This window comes from Urocampus carinirostris, chromosome 17, assembly GCF_059441175.1.
Source record: "Urocampus carinirostris isolate Australia breed hairy pipefish chromosome 17, RoL_Ucar_1.0, whole genome shotgun sequence".
Taxonomy (NCBI): Eukaryota; Metazoa; Chordata; class Actinopteri; order Syngnathiformes; family Syngnathidae; genus Urocampus; species Urocampus carinirostris.
In genome coordinates this window covers 25001964-25014290 of record NC_142365.1, presented here as the reverse complement: position 1 = coordinate 25014290, position 12327 = coordinate 25001964, and the positions used below count along the sequence as shown (strand labels likewise).

Genomic DNA, 12327 nt, shown 5'->3' with positions numbered 1-12327 from the left:
AGTACGACAATTAAGGCAAAAAGTATATAATTTTCATAGCTCCCTCTTGAAACTCAAGCGTGGTGAGTAGGTTCAGGTGTAAAACTGCATTTAGTCAACTTTTAAATTAAACCAGTTAACACATCCAATGCCAAAAATGCATTTTTATTTTCGCATTGTTTTCGAACAAGTGTCTTGTACTTTGAAAAGATCCAATGTCATCCACAATTATAATATGAAGGACACTAAAGTAGCTTGAATCATGAGGATAACTACTGAAAAACTACAGAGAGCTGAAAAATTCAAGTTGACATCCTTTTACTGATCCGGCCTGCCTGAGAACAGAAGAGCTGGTTTCGGCCCCAGAGCCAAACTGAGTTTAAAATCCCTGATCTAGGTTTGAAAAAGGGTAACTAAGGTCACTAAGGTATAATGTTGTGTTTTGCGGTGGACCCAAACGCAGGAAGCATTAGAAGTTGCTCAAAAACCAAGATCATAAAAAAGTAACTAACAGTCAAAAACAACAATAAAACTGTCAGAACCATAAAACAAAATCTAAACCTCACAAATCAGGATGACACTGTAAAAAGGTGACAGTGCTCTTGACACTGGAAAAATGAATGTGAAAAAGGAAAATGACTTGACAGCGGGTGCTTTCCAAAGTGTCCTTATGTTTGGGTCTGACGTGCTTTCGTCCACATGAGGGCGCCTAATCAGTTTTTTGGACAATGACCCCACACCTTACCCTAATCAGACTGACCCTTCATAAGGACATTTTGGACAGCACCCGTTGTCAGGCAATTTCATTTTCCCCATCCATTTATCACCATTAATACCGCCTAACTATTTTCCTGTTTTATCCTGGCATGTGAGGTCTGGTTTATATTTCTGAGTTTTATTGTCGTTTTTGATCATTTATTTGTAACATTGTTGATGATTTTGTGATAAAATACCATCTGTTTTATTAGCACCTTGACATTTCCTGCTCCGTACAAAATCACAACACGTTATTATAAATTAAAACATATTTTGCCAATTATATGATTTTCTTATGAAAAAAAAAAATGAGAGATTAATCAAATGTAGCAGTAATTGTTTAATACAGCACTAAATCTGGAAAAAGACTTACCAACAAGGACCTCTACAGCTGCCAGAGAATCATCTTCCCAATCCATATCTTCCATTCTCTCCTCTAACGAACTGTCCTTGACACCAGGACTGATGGGATAAAACTGGTTCCATTCTTCAATCAGCTTCTGGGTGGGTGGGTCGGACATCTTGAACGATTGGCCGGTCAGCGTCCCATTAAGCCCAAAAGGACTCAGGATGACTATGGAAATGGGACATTTGTGAGAACACTAAGACACACTTTCTATTATTAGCCCTTAATCTTTCTCTAAATGTCTTATTTGCCTTTCCCTTTTCTTAGTCCTGACTTAAAACCTTGTCAATCATTTCTTTTTATTCAACATGTTCAGCTCCGTTGTCACTCTTACAATTGAATCCTTTACATTCTCATAATCTTTCCTTTCTTTACACTTTGGTTTCCTCATCATTCTGTCATCTCAGGCCTATTGAGGGGCATAGTGACCTTTCCTTGGCAATGCAGGACTCAGCCAACTCCCGGCGGAGTTGCCAAATACTTACAGAGCAATCCAGACGTCAATTATTGGCAAGCGGCAGCCTCTCAGAGGCCATAAACAGAGGCTTATAAAAAGGGGCCATTCCTTGACAAACACACTTCACTGCGCAGACATATGGAGTCACAAAGAGCCCATCAGTCCGCTTATAGAACAGACCTTCATCCATCAGCAAATGGATATACCACAATAAACCGACATGCATAATGCATATGTGCATGAAAACCATATGAATATCAACGCATGGGGGGAGGAGGTTGTATGGCGCTCACTATATTGGCTTGTTATGCATCTCCTCACCCCATGCATCTATCATACGTCGCAAGTGACGAAGGGTTATATAAATGCTTTGACTGGCGGGGCGGGTGTGCGAGCGAGCATTTGTTAATGGCCCTCTCTTTTTCATTAGGATACGAGATGGCCTCCAGCCTCGAGTATTGATCCCGTGACCGCAGCGGCGAAGAGATTCAAGGATGTCAGAACTGGCTAGCGAAGACAAGAAAAATGAGGATAAGGAACAGGGTTCGCACACTTTTTTCATGGCCAAATGCAAGCACATTTTAAGGCCACTTTTTCCTTTTTTTCCCCAATACCATTAAAAGAAAAAAACGGATGTGAATCATTGATTTTGCACAGGGTTCCTACCGCCTAAGTTAAGTTCAAGACTTTTTAGGACTTTTTAAAGACCTCTAAAATCAAATGCAATACCAAGATAATTCATCCATTCATTCCTAACTACTGCTCGATGTTGTTCAGAAATAGCAGTTAGAAAGAGATGGGAAAAAATTATTTTTCAGGATTTAATTCCCTCTCTTCATTTTGCATTTTTTTTCAATAAATGAAAAAAAAAGACGTCGATTTTCCAGGTTTTTCCATGGCGCATTGGGAACAATTCAAAAGTTGACATTACCGACGCTAGAATTTGAGATCGGTCGCTGATAAGATTTTTTTTTTTAATGATGGACCGATGCAAACGAGATTTTATAGGATGCCAGTTCTTCATTTTGACTATTATTGCGCACAGTTGTTAGCTGTTTTGACTTTTTCATCATTTTTGCGATTGGCCAACCATGTTGCTGTTCTTAGATCATCACACCCTTTAAAGCTGATCTGTTTTTTGTACCTTAAAGATTTAATAAAAAGAGGGGCCCCAAGGAAAGCCTTAGGACGGGATGAAATTTGAAATCCATTGATGTCTTCTCTCCTTATTTTGAGTGTCTACTAAAGTTTCAACTTGACAGTCTCAGAAATAATTGGTAATCATCTACTGATACAGTTGACCAAAACAGCCTTGATAATAACACCATTGTCAAGGAATAGATCTTTCAGAGTATTTGTCTTTAATAGTTGTCATTCTGTCCAATTTGCTAGGACCAAGTGAGACTCTTAAAGGTAAAGCATGAAACAGCTTGGCCTTGATTTCCGGAAATCCCTGTAGCTTAAAGTGTCATAACAGCTGACAGCAAATTTAGGAGATATGACCTATAACATTGTAGAACGACAAGGTCAGGTTTCTCTGTTACGACACGACAAAATACCGCTCGGGTTGATCGTATTAAACCTTAATTGAATCCGAGCACTTCAATCTCTTTGCATCTTTTCTCCAGCACGGAAACAAGATGAAAGTCAGCACAGTTGTACTTTACCCTTAAAGCATTCACCCTCCTTTTTCTACGCTTGGAGTGCATCTCAGGCTCCCTGAAGACATGTCAAATGTTTTCAGATCAGCGTAATGGACTGAGAGTTCACTCATTTCACTCGGCGCCCTTTTATGGGGTCACATCCTGGAGAGGTCTGCTTTGTCCGACAGTAAACTGAGCTCCACGGAGGTGAGGGGACAAGGAGGGGAGGAAGTGAGGACAGAGTGAAGCTGGATGGAGCTTCAGTGGATAGAGTAAATGTAAATGATCTGCATTTATATAAAGCTTTTCAAGTCAATGAAGACCTCCCAAAGCACTTTACAATTTGCTTCACATTTTTCCCTTTTTTACACACTAACTGATAGCGGTGTCAGCCATGCAAAGCAAGTACCTGCTATCGGAGAATGGTTTTCTCCTCCTGTCCCGGTTTTAAAGGTATTTTTATTTTTCAATTATGCACAGACCGTGTAGTGTTCCTTCCCAACATTATGCAAATATGTTGAAAAATACTCCACACGCCAGGAGACTCTAGAAATTTAGTCTTTAAGTTGACCCATCTGGTTTGTTTCCTGTAGAGCTGTGATGTCATTTAGGGTTCGTACACCTTTTTCATGGTCAAATTCAGACACTTTTCAAGCACTTTCAAGGCCAATTATTCAATTTGTCCAGTACCTTCAAAGGAAGAAATCTAGAGCCGATCAAAACAACTCTTTTTTGTTGACCTTAATGACTTAAAAAAAGTCGCTATCTTGCTGCTAACGCATAATTTGTGCTATTTTCATCTGTTACTATCCACTATATTTTCATGTCATTGGGCTGCTATAAACTGACATAAATTCTGCCATTCTGCCTCAGGAATGCATGTGCACCTTGGCTACGTCACACTAAATTACAAACACAGAAAGGGCTCTAAAGGTTCTATAGGAGTTCACTACAGAGAACAAAAAATAAAGAAAGTACTGTATGTATAAAAAAAAAAGAAAATGAGCCAGATTTAGACTCATTTTAATGTGATGATTGCTCTGAAGCAGAGTGCATTCAATCTTAGAGACAGCTGATCTAGTGGGTTTTTTTTTCTTAATTTGAATTTATATTTTTTGCACTTTGTCATTCATTCATAGCAGTAAATAGTTTATATATTTGATTACATTTAATTGTTCTGCATTTTCAGGGATTTTGTCTTGTTCAATTTTGTGTTGTTGTTCATAAAACTTCAGTGCCAGGGAAACCATACAATTGAGAATAGTGCCATATTGCAACACATATGTGGCTTTTTATATTATTGTTATTAATGGTTACCGAAGCAATGTACCATATTGCATTCACTTGTTAGCGTTCCTCGTGGATCAAAGGAATCTTAAGGGAACTGACATGGACATGGATGATACGAAAAGAGTAGTGTTGTTTTTTTTTTTGATGGATAGCGTTCACTGCTGTTCAATTTGATGTATAAATAGAGGACTTCATTTGTGGGTTAAAAAGTTGAAATAATATGAGTAGGTTATGAATATCTAATACTGTCAAACCTCCCATTATGATCCTTTTATGAATAATGTTGTCAAAAACGAATTCCCTGGAAAAGCGGGAATACATGTTTCCAGACATCACTGCGCTCTTTTGTATTTAGAGAGCATGCGTTGTGGAAAAGAGCAGCTCGCTGTTTTCCTTGATGCCACCATGAAAAAAAGTAGCGGCCTGTGGTCCGGAATTTACAGTATGTGGAAAAATACAAATAAAGCCTACATTACTCACAAAATGAATGGGTCTTTAAAGCAAATAACAATCAAAATGACAAAAAAAAAAAAATGAGCGATGACATAAACATGACATGTTCTGCCATCACTATTTGTAATAACTATTTTTTTCTATTTTTATTCATCCATCCATCCATCCATCCACCATTAATAAATAATACATGTTATTTGCTAAATGTATAATAAATGCTGCAATACTATTGCAAAAATATACAGGTAAGATTACCAAATTGCTATTGACAAAATAAATACCTCTCAAATTTAACAATGGAGGAGTAGATTAATGTTTTTGTTTACTGCTGTTCAACCAAATGAACAGTAAAATACTGTCAAGACTGCACTCACAAAAGCAATTAGAGTAATTTCATCAATTTGTTGTGTTTTCACAGACGGGATGCGTGAGGTATGTGTTTATGTGAGAGAGTGACGCTAATTTATAGACTAATAAAATGATATCATTACCAATCTAATTGGTAAATGGGACATTTGTATGCTTTGTTGTGGGGTGAGAGGGATATCAGTTTTACTGAGTGATTACTCACAAATCTAAAATAGCTGTGGGGAGAGAAAAATAATGTAATTACACTAAAGTGGAAGCATAAAGATGAGAGCGCTGGGTTGTATTTGTAGAACTGATGTGAAGCTACAGGACAATTCTCAGCCTAGTTTTGTTTATATCAGTAGTGGGCCGTCAGGGCCAGCAAGGCCTTCTCCCCTGGCTTAAACATATCAGAATCTAGTTATGGTATTATATTTTGTCCATGAATACTTATTAAATAACTCCAAATTATCTGTCTGCTTCCTTTTATTGCTTTCCCCCAGGTTGTGCTGTTGCAGATGTGTGCTTTCATTTGTAGCATTTAACCAATCAAATTTCCCCCATTACTTGTCGGAAATCTACCTAGAGGCCTTCACAAACTTCTGAAAGCCCAGAGGCATAACATCAAGTGTTCAATAAAGCTGGGTTTGGTTAAGCCAAACAGATTCCGAATTGGCAAACCAGTGCCTTCTGGCAGGTCTAGGGAAACATTACCGGTTTCACAAATAAAATATAAATATAAATAAAAATGAAAAGGTGGGGGAAAAAAGATCCCTGTGTCCACTGCTGTAATCGAACAGAAATTTTAAGCCCTAAATCGAATAAAAAATTTCTCAGAAATGCGACAGTACAGGCTCGAGTTTCAGCATTATCTTGAAAAAATTTTTAGGGCAGATTTGTGCACATATAAAAAAAGGTGTTTTGGTGTGTGAAATGTGGTTATATTGCTAAATAAAATTGCAAATGTACAATACTATTACTGATGTTTTTTACATGTGTCGCAGATGTAGCTGCGGTAAATGATTCATAGCCAAAATAGTTATTGACGGTTGGATTGCTTCAGCTTACTAAAGGCCTAGGTGTGAAATGCAAAGCCCACCATTGGTTTATTTAAATATGTGTTTTGGGGACTAAATAACAGGGGTTTATTTGAATGTATTTTTATCTTATATTCTTAACTTATATCTAATATTGACGACAAAGGAAATAGGGATACAACTGTGAGGGTATCAAGCAAATTGTTTTACTGGGGATTGATGATGGCATATATGAATGCCATTCTAAGCGCATGTTGAACAACTAAATAGGTTGTAAATAACCTGTAATGTATGGCAGTTGGTGGAAGGATATGAGTGTGTGTGCGTTGTCAAATAACACACAACACTCATCAATCAAATACAATGATATATTAACTTGTTTTTCACATGCCTGGGCAATTGAACTAAGTGGTATCTTTGTAAATTACACAACATTGTTATCTTAACAACACAAGATTAATTATGATTTTAGCACATTTGTTATTTCAGAAAAAGGTGGTTAACCCCTTGACGTTCCGACGGCCCACTGGCCGGCCGCCAGACTGTTGATAAGGTTGTGTCTTCACGCTGTCACAAGTCACTGAAATATGTCATGCCAGTGTTGGAAATAACATTACGTACGGGCATTATTGTTTTCAGTAACGGGTAATCCAACTCATTATTTTTACAACCCTCCTATCGTTACTGACAAAAGCAGAGCGTTACTTTGAACAAAGCGGTTTTCCACTCACCGCCGAGGTGTTTATGTCATGTCATTTCGGATCACGTCACCCGTCAAAATTGCGACTACCATATAGTTAGATATTGATTCCAAATATTGTATTTACTAATGTGCCAAAAGAAAATTCATGTGAGTTCTGACAGCATCGGACTCGAATTGTTTGCAAACTAAACGGCTCTATGAGACGACTTTTGGAAGTCAACACAGGGGAAATGACTCCTTCTGTGTTGTTAACGTTAAATTTAAATGTAATTTAATCAATTAATTTGTTAAGGATAAAAAGGTTAAAATAGTTTTGTTTTGTTTTTTATCATTTTTTGTAGATTTATAAATATTTTAATTACAGTATTTCCTGTGTTTTTCAATGTTAATGTGTTTATATAAAAGTTTAAAGTGTATTCTTTTTATCTCTCTTTTTTCCTTTTGTTATTGTATTTTTCTTCTGTTTTCTTTCCAATATTTGTGTTTTTTCTTTATTTTTCCCTTATAATAAGTCATTCCGTGCATAATGTGACATAATAATTGTTGATGTAGGAATTCAAGCAACAACAAAACCCTACAAGTAAACGAGGTGTTTCATTTTGCTCAGAAAATATTAAATTATTTGACAGACAACAAGTAAAAAGTAAAAAAAATAGTTACTTTCCCTGGTAACTTGCTACTTTTACTCAAGAGTAATTTAGTTACTATCTCAGTTAGTTTTTGGAAGAAGTAGTGAGTCACTGTAACTATTTTTTTTAAAAGTAACATCCCTAAATACTGGTCTTGCCACATATTCTTTGCAATATATTCCACGCGCCGGGGCACTCAACAAAATTTGTCTTTAGTTATGTCGACCCATCTTGGCCGAACAGCTGTGACATAATTCAAGGAAAACAACCCTTTAAAAATGGTGAATCCCGTTAACATAACGTGAGAGGCCAGCTCAGAAACAGAAAGTAATTGCAGTGAACAGCTATTTATTCTGCTCATTTCATCTTAGAGGTAAGCAATTGTGGCTTTTCGTTTGTGTTTTTGCCGTGTGTCACGGTTGGTACAATTTCATCATTAAAAAAATAAAAAATACTGGGGAGCCAAAAGAGCTGGCTCAGTGAGCCGAGCCAAAATAGATGGTTTTCTCAATGGAGCTGTCCCCTTGGGTGTGACCAGTATGGGGCGGTTACGCTTTACATGACAACGCCATAATGACAAGCAGACAGGGCAGGCATGTTGGGGTTATTTTTAAGCACTTTTCACATTTGTTTTTAATTTATGCGTGGTTTACAGAGTCAAACTGCCAAAAAACATAGCAATAGCAACAATTTTAAGCACTTCACCATATATTCAAACATTCCCCTGACCTTGAAAACACAGCACTAAAGTTCAAGCATTTTCAAGTATTTGAAGCACCCTCAAGAACCCTGTAAGCAAATCACCTTGGAAGGGAGTGGATGTCTGCTGAGCAAGCGTAAGGTGCTCATCAGTTAGATGGTAAACGGGCTGGTGCTGGTTGATCTCCACACTGGTGCATACGTTGCTCTCACCATGCAAGAAGAAGGTGAAGGCGCAGGATAGGTGCTCGCTGTGAAGAAAAACAAGATAAAAATGAGTGTTCTGTGGATGCATCGTAAAGAGGAGAATCAGTAAGGCTAACATTATTAACTAAGTACAAAATATAAAGTTTGAAATCATTTTTGAACATTTGATGTGAGCAAAATAGTTAACATTTGTTTGTTTGTGGCTTTTATTTAGGCACATATTAAAAAAAATACATTAATCATAACACATAAAAGGAAACAAACTATTTGCACAAAAACAGCTGTGAAATATAAGAATAAAACCCTAGAAATGTGTCCCAAGGGACTAAGGCTGAAACTTTTAGGTGTCTACCTCTATTTTTTCCTTGCTAGTGAAAATAAAATTAGAAAACAAAGAAATGGCTTTTCAAACATATAATAGTAGTGACTCCTATAACATACACCATCAAAATGAACCCATGATATACTGTATCCATCTTCTTTAGTATAATTAGAGGAAATGAATAAAATAAATGATTTTTTTAAATATATTATCACCCGCAAGCAAAACGAAAAGGATGATCATGTTTAGGTTTAGATTTAAGCATACATACAGTATATATATATATATATATATATATATATATATATATATATATATATATATATATATATATATATATACATACAGTCCAGTCTCCCCTCCTCATTCGACCCCTTTCAGTTTGCCTACAGGACAAACCGCTCCACCAGGGATGCCATCTCCTCTGCGCTTCACCTGAGCCTGACACATCTAGAGGAGAAGAACACCCATGTGCGGATGCTGTTCCTGGACTTCAGTTCAGCATTCAACACCATCATCCCACAACATCTGGTGGACAAAATGAGACTCCTGGGTTTCAACACCCCCCTGCGGAACTGGCTGCTGGACTTCCTCTGTGACAGACCCCAATCAGTGCGGATAGGTCAGAACAGTTCAGATGTCATCTACCTCAGCACGGGCTCCCCCCAAGGCTGTGTCCTAAGCCCCTTGCTGTTCACCTTGATGACACACGACTGCGTCCCTAGGTCCGCCACAAACCACATCGTGAAGTATGCTGACGACACAACAGTGGTGGGCCTCATCAGGGATGACAACGACCTGGCCTACAGAGAGGAGGTGGAGCAGTTGGTGGGCTGGTGCAGGGACAACAGCCTGGTCCTGAATGTCGACAAAACTAAAGAGATCATTGTCGACTTTAGGAAAAACCAGCCCAACCATGCCCCACTTTGCATCAACAACAAGGCTGTGGAGGTTGTCAGCAGTATCAAGTTCCTAGGGGTGCACATTACAAACAAACTCACCTGGTCCGTAAACACTGCATCACTGGTTAAGAGGGCACAGCAGCGCCTGTACTTCCTGCGGAGGATGAGGAGAGCCCACCTGCCCCCACCCTCCCTCATTACATTCTACAGGGGCACCATAGAGAGTATCCTGACCAGCTGTATCTCTGTGTGGTGTGGAGGCTGCAGCGCTACCGACTGGGGTAGTGTTAGGAGGGTAACGAGGACAGCAGAGAAAATAATCGGGACTACACTTCCCTCCATTCAGGACATTGGCCAGAAGCACTGCCTATCCCATGCTAAAAACATTACCGGGGACCCCTCTCACCCCCATCATGGACTGTTCACTCTGCTAGCCTCTGGGAAGAGGTACTGCAGTGTGCGGTGCAGGACCACCAGGCTCCGCAATAGTCTAGTCCCCCTGGCCATTAGACTGTTAAATGGTCAATCTAACATATAGTTAACTTAAATCTAAACGGCTGCTAATCTGACTTTTGCACTACTGGCAGTTTTTTTTATAGCTTGCCACTCCTTGCACATTGCTCTCTGCACTATTGTAATTACAGCGTTATTGTTACAGTGTTAATGTTACTGTGTACCTGACTTGTTAACCTGACTGCCCATTTTGCGCATCTGGTTAGCTACTCTTCTTGCACTATCGGAACTATGGTAAAATACTATACGTAGCCAAAATACAATACAACATTATTTATATCTGTACATTCAAGGAAACTGTGGGGGTCAGATGCATCGACATTTCGTTCTGTATACACGTGTACTAGAATGACAATAAAGTAGATCTGAATCTGAATCTGAATCTGATATATAACTGTTTGTGCTGTTTGTGCGTCTTTCCACCCATCTTTCATAGGCACTCAGGTAAGTTACCCTAGAGGTGAAAAATGACTCAAAAAGCAGACTCATTCTTTCTGAATTTGTTAACTAAGCATTTTTTCCCCAGAAAGACATTCCACTGTCCCAGTCCAGAACAACATAGAATATCAACACCCTTCTACAGCCAGTCAGGTAGATTAGCCTGGATGTGGAAAATGCTAAAAAAAAAAAAAAAAAAAAAAAAAAAAAATAAGCTAACCCAGGACTTTTGGTTTTGTCAGCTTGGAAATTTTTCCCAGAAAAGCCTTCTATTCTCCCAGGACAGCCTGACATTGAAACCCAACACCATGTTTTACAGGCATTTAGGTAGGTAAACCGAGATGTGAAATAACAATAATAAAAGCTGACTCAGTATTTTGGGTTTTGCAGATTCAACAGCTTATGCAGGTAGACATTTTACTCTCCAAGACCAGAACAAGTTTAGCCAGGATCATAATCTTTCACAATCAATCGGGTAGGTTCACTCGATAGGTGAAATGGCCCGCAAAAAACTAACACAGCACTTTTGGTTATGCTGACTCTATTTTTACAGAAGAACATTCCCCTCTTCTAGACCAGAACACCATTCAATGTCAATACAATGTTTTGCACCGTTAGAAAGGATGACCTTTGTGTGAAGAAAAATGCCCAAAAATAATGACTCAGTTTTGCTAACACAGCAGCTTTTCCAGAAAGACATTCTACTCTATAAATTTAGGACAGAACAACTTTGGCCAAACTCACAATCTTTTAAAAGCAACCTTTGGCGTTACTGCACATACCTGACATGAATTACAATTTCCTACAGCTAGTTAAATTCAAGACGTGTTAAGACTTTTCAAAGCCTTTTGAAATCCAATTTAAGACCAAGTCGACAAAAAAAAAAACACACTTGAAACAAACAACACAAAAATCCCTGCATGAATTAGAGGCAATTTTAAACAAACATTTATTTCAATTTTTTTCAAGACCCATTTTGGTCCAGTTGAAAACATTCCCTCAGAAATACTCAACTTTTGACATGGAACATAATCAATAAAAAGGATGTTTACAATACATCGTGGATCCTCAGTCAAAACTGGTAGATGATTACTAATTTAAAAGAACTCTCATGAGGCAAATGTATCATGATGAATTAATAAAAATACTTAGTTAACTAATCGTTTTAGTTCAAACGAATATATATATTATTAAATTTGATTTAATACATTTTATTGCAAATTAAGGCCTTATTTTTAGATACATGAAATCAATTCCTTTAAAGACTTCTCAAGGATCCGCTGGAACCCTGAATTTGGATGGATTCTCCAACACCACTACGGACTATTAAAACAAATTAACACCTCAATCCTCGACGCAAGATTTTAAACACAGTATTTCCGCATATAGTGGCTGGGTGACTTATTTTTTCATCGGGAAGAAGGCCCAGGAGTCCACTATGCATAATATTAAATAGGAAAAAAAAACTTATAGAGACGTGCTTTCCATATTCAGGTCAATAAAACCGCAAAAATCAGTCAGATGAGGCTTCGAGTAAATTTGTAA

At 38.0% G+C, this 12327-nt stretch overlaps 1 protein-coding gene across 1 annotated transcript in view; it reads right to left on the bottom strand.

Moving 5' to 3' along the window:
- med13a (mediator complex subunit 13a) overlaps positions 1-12327 on the bottom strand; it is a 166748-nt gene that overhangs the window by 58574 nt on the left and 95847 nt on the right. Inside the window, exons 4-5 of the mRNA XM_088320935.1 lie at positions 8506-8651; positions 1109-1309 (exon numbers count right to left, since the gene is read on the bottom strand). Of these exons, the coding sequence (XP_088177061.1) occupies positions 1109-1309; positions 8506-8651 (347 nt within the window). The remainder of the gene's footprint in view (positions 1-1108; positions 1310-8505; positions 8652-12327) is intronic.